Below are 8926 nucleotides of genomic sequence, written 5' to 3'. Positions count from 1 at the left end.
CGGTTTTAAATTAGGTATTTATTGTAGCATTGGTTTTATAAGGCTGTTAGCCGCCCTGAGTCCGGTAAGGAGAAGGGCGGGATATAAATCGAATAAATAAATAAAAATAAATAAATAAATAAATAAATAAACTTATACTGATATACTCCAGTGTATCTGCGGTAATTTGAAGCTGAAAATCTCAGCTGAATTCCGCTTTTTTGTATCCAGGTGTTACATACTTTCTTTACTACTCTTAACTCTCTCCCTTCTTAATTTTTAGGTAAAAGAAGACTTCTAGAAGAAAAGACACTTGTGGTTTGCAAGCATGCCATTTCCCTTTGGCAAATCACACAAGTCTCCTGCAGACATAGTGAAGAATTTGAAAGAAAGTATGGCAGTTCTAGAAAAACAAGATATTTCTGACAAGAAGGTAGAAAAGGTAAAGTTTACATTTTCTTTTTATGGAACTGTCCTGGAGGGATTGTTTAATGGTACAAATTTTCCCAAGCGTTTTTGTTAATCCTCAGCAGCAGTATCTCTTGTTTTATTTTTGGCAAATAATGATTATAACCTTTGTAGAAGGACATTACATGGAAAATCTACTGCCGCAGAAGCTTTTCCAACTCTTACTAATTTGTTATCAGCATTATTTTAATAACGTTTATATTTTTTCTTTGAAACTTTTCTCTGTTCCCATATAAACAAACAAAAACTTCCTTTACTTTCCCGTCTGCATTTTCACTGTCGCCTGATTTTCTTATAGTTTATATCCCACTGTTCATTAATCTATCATTACTCTATTAATCTACCAGAATTCTTATTTGCCTAATCTACTTCTCAGTTGAAATGGTAACTTTATGTTCACAAAACATTTCCCTGGACTAAATGCCTAGAAGTAGTAATGATGAAGGAAGATTTTGTTGTCATAATGCAATATTTAAATTGCAATACTTTTCAGTTAGAACTGGAATCCTTCACATGTGGTTCTTGCTTAAAATATGTTTCTACAACAAAAGTAGTCCTCAGCTTATGACTGGTCATTTAATGAAGTTATAACAGCCTAGAAACAGTGCTTTACTGCCCATAAAGCATTGCCTAACTTTTCTGCCCCTCCCTGCAATCACATGACTTTTGGGAGAATGGATTTGCATAATGACCATATGATTCAAACTTATGATTGCATGATTTACTTAATAAGCATGTAAAAACAGTAAATTGTTTCCAGTCATGTGGGTGCCTCAACTTATGACCACAATTTATGACCAAAAATGGTCCCAATTGTGGTCATAAGTCAAAGACTACCTGTATTCTCTTACACTTTTCAGAAAGAGGAGTGGTTGATTAACAGAAGGAAGTAGTCTTTCTTGCTTCTTCTTAACTAAGAATTCTGTTTCTTAGTTTAAGAACTTCACTTCCATCTGAGGGTAGAATTTTCCTTTATTTCCTGCTTCAATTTTGGGAAGCAGGGAAAATCTATATTCTCATTTTTCTATTATAAGAAAAGTATGTATTCTGGTATGATCACTTAAGTACATAAAGACAAATGGATTTTTTAGAATTATTATTTCAGGAGATAGCTAACATTACTTATATATTTTTAGTTTTTCTCCAGTAGCTAGCAAAGAGAGAATTATAGTGAAATAATTGTTTTCAGAATTAAGAATTCAAATTATATAATTAAATGTTATTTAAATATTTTTGTTGAATTGTTTTTAATTTTATATGCATTTTATTATATTTGTTTTTTATGTACACTGCCAAAAGTCACATGATTGAAACAGTATAAAATCTAATAAATAAACTTCATTGAAATTTAAATTTACCATACTTTATAAAGTATGGATTGCCCACAGAACTTGTTGGGCTAAAAAAACAATTTAAATAATTAAACTTATTTTCCTGCATATATGAAGCAGAGGAAATAACCAGAGGTCATTTTACTCTTTTGAATTTATAACTCAGAATGAAGTCATATAACAATATTGCACCCCCCTGACTTTCTAATTGTAATTCAGTTAAAAATCTATACAACTGATGCATGTGTATAATTTTTATGCAGTGTAATTTCTTATGCAGTTTTCCTCAACATTTATTGAAAGAAGCCAAGAACAAACTGTAGTTTGAGTCTGGTTTAGTAAGAGACAAGCTAATATCCTGACTTGAACATAATAAGCAAAGGACAAGGTCTTTTTGTTTTTTGTTTAAATTATACACCTTGAAGGAGAAGCTTTTCTTGGGATTTTGGGTGCAGAATCCTAAATAGTTGCATTTAGTAGCTGGTATATTAGGGTGACTTTTTGTCTGCTTCTGAATATATGTTGATCTAATTCTATCTTTTTGGTTAACCTCAGCATTTATTTTTAAATGGGCAGTGTGCTTGTGGTGTGTATAATTACTCTTGATGCTATAAATAGTCAACTATATGAACTTAATTAATAGTCTGTCTCCTCTTTCTGCCTGACATTTTTTTATCCTTCCAAGAGATTATGATAACTGTTTTTTTACATCCTCCAGACATCCAATATCTCATCACTAAGCCACCCTAATGTCCCGAAAATAATGCCCATTGGTCCTACTAGTCTGGTTTCCTTTCCCTTTCATAGAATCATAGGGCTGGAAGACACCTTGAAGGTCTTCTAGTTCAATCCCCTATCCAAAGCAGGTGTTCTGACAAATGTTTGTCGATCTTTTCTTGAAAACCTTTAGTGATGGAGCACCCACAACTCTGGGAGGCAAGCTGTTCCAGTGATTAATCATTCTCAGTGTCAGGAAATGCTTTCTTATTTCCAGGTTGCATCTCCCTCTGATGAGCTTGCATCTATTGCTTCTTGTCCTACCCTCAGTACTATGGAGAATAAATTGTCATCCTGTTCCCTGTGACATCCCTTCAAGTAATGGAAGACTCTCGTGTCTTCCCTGAGCCTTCTCTTCATTAGCCTAAACATACCTAGTTCTCACAACCATTCATTGTATAATTTAGACTCCAGAACCCTTATCATCGTGGTTGCTCTCTTCTGCATTCTTTCTAGGGCCTCAGTATGTTTTGTGTCATGATGACCAGAACTGGACACAGTATTCCAAATGTGGCCTCACTAGTACAGTATAGAGCAGTACTATAATTTCCCATGATCTTGATGCTATTCCTCTGTTGATGCAGCCTAGAACCAGCTTTTTTGGCAACTGCAGCACCCTGCTGACTCATACATAAGGTATGATCCACCTAGATCCCTCTCACAGTTACTACTGTTGAGCCAAATACCTATTCTATACTTATGTATTTGGTTTTTCCTGCCTAAGTGCAGGATGTTATTTTCTCACCGCTGAACTGCATCTTATCGGATGGGCCAGTGATCAATCTTTCAAGGTCCTTCTGAATCTTGAGCCTATCTTCTAAAAGTATTAGCAGTTCCTCCTAGCTTGGTGTCGCCTATAAATTTGATGAGTTCCCCTTCTGTTCCCTCATCTACATCATTTATGAAGATATTGAAGAGCACCGGGCCCAAAACAGAACTTTGATTCTGCCCACTTCATGCTTCTTTCCATGTAGATGTAGTTCCATTGAGGACTGCCTATTCTACATTGTTCTGTCTTGCCAAGAAGTAGTCTGGTTTACTTTGTCAAATGTCTTACTGAAGTCAAGGATACTATATCCATAGCATTTCCCTGATTCACTAATTTAGTCACTTAATTAAAGAAGCCAATAAAGCTTCTGTTTTTAGCAAACCCATGCTGGCTTTCAGTAATTGCGTTCTTCATTTCTAAATGCTCACATTTCTCTCTTTCTTTTCTGGAGTATTGAGCTTTGTGACAGGATATACCCAGCAAAACAGCTGGGACTATGTAAGCTTTTCCAAGGTGACCATTTTGTGACATATGTATGATAATGTGTCAAAAACTAAATGTATTTAAGTGTGCAAAATAACTTGGGCCCCTGGTTTTTTACAGACTATAACAGCCAAAAAAATAGTTAGCAAGCATGTTGTAAAGATATGTAAAACAGGGGTATTCTAATAGTCCAGAGAATCTTTTACAGGTTCCTAGATAAGAAACTTTGTAATAAAAAAGGTGTGATTCGGACGTATTTTATGGGTTTTCAGAAAAAGAGGGTGGCCTAAATGAGATATCTTCAATTCCAGAATTGTTCAGCTTAATATCTGGGAGATCAAAGGTGCTTTTCCAAAAAGCCAACTGGAATTTCTTGTTTTATTTTTCCTTGAAAACATTTCACTTCTCATCTAAGAAGCTTCTTCAGTTCTGATGATTGAGAATCTCCATAGACATCTGGGAGATGTTTTTACAGTGATAAGGATGCTACTGTTATGATAAATTACATCCCATAACTTTGGGATCTGATTATTTTTGCAGTGATTTGGTCATATTGAGTTTTGGATGTTGCTAAGTGAATTATTTTTGAAAAACTGGAAAGGTAGTAAGGATTTGATTCAAGAGATATGTAACTTAATTGCTTTTGGAAATACAGTGTTATCTATAAATCATACTATTTAATGACTAAATATGTTCTTTCACATTGATTTTACATTGATTTTATGATATTTTGTAATGTTAGTGAACTATCTTTTTAAATATAGAATGAGAAACTCCTTTGCAATTTGATATATATGCTATATATTTCCCCTTCTGTTGTTTTTTTGTTATTTGCTTTTTTTTGTTTTGATCACATCTTTTTTCTTCGTATCTTCAGTAAAGGTGTGTTAAGATAAATGAAAAAAAAGTAGTAAAATTAGTAAAGAAACAATTTTCAGCTTTAAAAGTAACTAGCCTTTTTCTTTGTGCAGGCTACCGAAGAAGTTTCAAAAAACCTAGTTGCCATGAAAGAAATCTTATATGGCACCAATGAAAAGGAACCTCAGACAGAAGCTGTAGCTCAGCTTGCTCAAGAACTATACAACAGCGGTCTTCTTAGCACCCTAGTAGCTGATCTACAACTCATTGATTTTGAGGTAGGAAAATATGTACTAATGATGATTTCAAATTTGAATTTCATCAAAAATAATTACCAGAATAGATTATTGTTTTCTAATCTCCATGCATGGAATGTGGGGAGAAATCGGGTTCCTGCTGGATTTATGGATTATTCCTTGCAGCTATTTGAAGTTTTTTTTAGTTTTTTTTAAAAAAACTAAACTAATTCATAACTGTAACAGCTGAAAGAAACCACATTGATGTCTTTTTGGATATAAAAGGATATATAGTTGTATAAGATTATGAAACATACACTGTTTGTCAACAAGAACTGACAGTGCCCTAGAACATTCCAGAGCCGACAAGTAATTTGCATAGTTGGGTACCCATTGAGGCCCATGGAAAGTTGAGGGATTCATACAAAAAGAAAAACTCCAGTAACAAGTTGAATGAATCTCTTTCCCAGAACCTGAATATGCCCATTAATTCCATATGGCTATTCTATAAATGGGAAAATAAAAACTGCTGGATAAGCTACCATTGTGGGAAAGTGGTTTTCTCTCATTACCTACATTATTAGTTATTTGCAATTTTTATGTAACAAACTATGTACTCTGCCTTTAGGGCAGGATGAAAAACGTTGAGGGCAACTAGAGTTTTTTGATAAGCAAACCACCTTCCCCTCTCTGTATCACAAGTGACTTGTGTCTGAAGGCTCCCTGTGTTTCAGAAGCAGTAAGAACTGGAACATGTGAGAGAGGTCCAACTTGGAAATGAGGAGGAATTTCATGACAGTGAGAACAGTTAATCAGTGCAACAGCTTGCCTACTGGAGTTGTGGGTGCTCTACTGTTGGAGTTTTTTAAAAAAAATATTGGACAACCATTTGTCCAGGATGGTATAAGGACTCCTGCTTTGGGCAAGGGGTTGGACTAGAAGACCTCCAAGGTCCTTTCCAGCGCTATGATTCTATGAGGAACACGTGTTCAAAAACACATGTTAAATGGGAAGTGCAGAACTTGTTGACTAATCTTTGAAGCCTTGCCTTTATCTTACTATTTTTATAGACTGAATTACATTTGTATAACCTAGTAATGGAATATATCTTTAGAGATGTGCATATATATATATTTTAAAATAGTATTTTCTATCAAAAGGATGTTTGCTCTTTTAGACTAAAATTTAACAATACATTTGATCTTCAGTAGCTTCTTGACAGATACAGAATATGATTATAAGCTATCTCTCACACTGAAGACAATAATTTTTTCTGTTTGCATCAAAAACATGGAACTTTTCTTTTTCAACACTTCCAGTATAATATGTGTAATTATCATCATGATAAAGTTACATCATTTAGAAATAGAAAATAGTTCAAATAAAGCATTACTGTTGTTCATAATCACATTTTTATGACAAATGCTGGCATTGATGATAAATCCAGGGAAAAAAATCACAGGACTTGAGGCAGAGTTGGCTGGGCTATTGAATAATTTTTTATTATTGTGATATGCACTTTGAGGGAAGTGGTTTCTAGAAACGTTAGTCAAAGGAAAAAACTACTGCTGTTTTGAGTCAGTTTACAGTGGAATTACAAATATTTGTATTTGGACTGTAGTCAGTCAGTGCCTCCTGTCTTCCTACAGAAGTATATTTTGCAGCATTTATTCCTGTAGTCTCATCTCTGTCCCCTTAGTAATATAACTAACGTTATATAACCAACAACCAAAAAAATTATTAAAATATTTGCATTCTTTCCTCCTGTGAATAAATACAATGAAATAATGTGTGTAAAAGGAGGAGAATCACAGAAAATGATTCATTATAATTATATGTTGTATTGTCTATGTGTATAGAATAGAGAGTTGTGGTACATACAAACATTTGTGATTGGCTGATTTTTTCAAAGGGATTAGAAACATTCTATTTTGACATGCATTATTTAAGTCTCGATCAGTTCTACTTGTTCCCCATTTGATACTACCGACCTCTTCAACCCAAGAACCACCGTTTCTCTTTAAAAGAAGACATTGAAGTCCTACATTTATAGTATGTCAGTATCCACGTCAACTTTCGTCATCAATTTTTGAAAATAACATCCTCTTTTATTTTAGGACGTGTCCCTTTAATCAAAACGTAAAATTAGGCAATAAAAAGTTGATATATCTTTGTGACTGTAAACTAATTATATTTGCTATTCAATAAAGAATAAAAATATATATTTATATTTATAAAATATATATTTTATAAAAATAGTGATAAAACACAAGTCCTTCGATTGAATCAATCAGTTTGTCTTTAAAACATAACCAACATAACATCCTAGTTTGTATTTTTGATAGGGCAAAAAGGACGTGGCTCAAATATTTAACAATATTCTGAGAAGACAAATTGGTACTAGAACACCCACAGTTGAATACATCTGCACTCAGCAAAATATATTGTTCATGCTGTTAAAAGGGTATGTATTATATTGTAAATATGAAATGATTGTTGTTTTGCTCATATAAAACTAGTTTACATTTAATTATCTTTTCTACCTGGGTAGGGCTGTAGTATCTATACCTTAATAATTAGTTGTATAAACTTTACAATTACTTTATAATTGTAATTACAAAGTGTCAACTAGTTTGTAGACCTAAAGAACTGCTGGTATTCCTGTAATTATCTTCAGTGGCAGGAAAATTCTGAACTTCAATTACTTGTTAAAGGACCTCCTATCCCGCCCCCCGCCCCCAAAAAGCCCATTTCTGCCAAATTTCATGCATGGGCCCTCCCAATAGTCTTGTTAGCACAGAGGTTCCCAATCTTTTGGGCACCAGGGACCAGTTCTGTGGAGTGAGGTTTTTCCACGGACTGGACGGGGTGTGGTTTTGTGTGCTGCCTGCATCCCACGGATGGGGCTTTGCTTGTTTGTGCAGACTGGTGTTAGCATAACAATGAGAAGTTTGGAAAGTTTTGCATCTGTTGGTCGTTAACCACAATTTATTATGTCATCTTAACTCTGGGCAAACTACTATTAAGTTTAATTAGTGGAAATGAGGCTTGTTTCAATAAACCATAATGACAGAATGGGATATTATACTAAATTAAAACTAATGTGACATGCAAACATACCAGCAACATGTTTTCAACTTAACTTCCAGTTTCCCTGCAAGACAGAGGAATTAAAACCTGTACTTCTATGAAATTCTTACCACATTAACTGTAGCCTAAGCATTATTATTTTTAATAATAATGTTTTAGAAACAAATCTTCCATACCATATTTTAATGAAGAGAAGGATGAGAGGGGACATGATAGAAGTGTTCCAATATCTCAGGGGTTGCCACAAAGAAGAGGGAGTCAAGCTATTCTCCTGAGGGCAGGACAAGAAACAATGGATGGAAGCTAACCAAAGAGAGAAGCAACCTAGAACTAAGGAGAAACTTCCTGACAGTTAGAACAATTAATCAGTGGAACAACCTGCCTCCAGAAGCGGTGAATGCTCCAACACTGGACGTCTTTAAGAAGAGAGTGGACAGCCATTTGTCTGAAATGGTATAGGGTTTTCTGCCTGAGCAGGGGGTTGGACTAGATGACCTCCAAGGTCCTTTCCAACTTTATTATTATTATTATTATTATTATTATTATTATTATTATTATTATTATTATTATTATTATTATTATTATTATTATTATTATTATTATTATTGTACATTTAAGATTTCTCTGAAAGGCTTGAGTCAAATATCCCTGCAGAATAATACTAAGTGTCTTATTTTAAAGATAAGCTTCCTGTTCTTTTAATGTGCCTTCATAAGTATTTATTTATTTATTTATTTTTTATTTATTTAATTATATTTTTACCCCGCCCTTCTCCTTGCGGACTCAGGGCGGCTAACAGCCTAATAAAAACAAATACAAAAATACAAAAATACTACCATTAAAAACATAATTAAAAGGAAATATTAATTTGGCCTTTGTTATTTTAAAAATTATTTTAAAACCCAACTAAAAATTACCCCTTAGGCCAGTCCTGC

At 33.9% G+C, this 8926-nt stretch overlaps 1 protein-coding gene across 1 annotated transcript in view; it reads left to right on the top strand.

Moving 5' to 3' along the window:
• Positions 1 to 267: 267 nt before the first annotated feature.
• Positions 268 to 8926, top strand: part of CAB39 (calcium binding protein 39) — a 15348-nt gene continuing 6689 nt past the window's right edge. The window contains exons 1-3 of the mRNA XM_015826173.1: positions 268 to 421; positions 4779 to 4943; positions 7247 to 7365. Coding sequence (XP_015681659.1) covers positions 308 to 421; positions 4779 to 4943; positions 7247 to 7365 — 398 coding nt within the window. The 5' untranslated portion in view covers positions 268 to 307. The remainder of the gene's footprint in view (positions 422 to 4778; positions 4944 to 7246; positions 7366 to 8926) is intronic.

The sequence above is a fragment of the Protobothrops mucrosquamatus genome, unplaced genomic scaffold (assembly GCF_001527695.2).
Source record: "Protobothrops mucrosquamatus isolate PMUCROS unplaced genomic scaffold, P.Mucros_1.0 scaffold2991, whole genome shotgun sequence".
Classification (NCBI taxonomy): domain Eukaryota; kingdom Metazoa; phylum Chordata; class Lepidosauria; order Squamata; family Viperidae; genus Protobothrops; species Protobothrops mucrosquamatus.
Note: the sequence above shows the minus strand (reverse complement) of the source record. Positions and strands in the feature narration are given on the sequence as shown.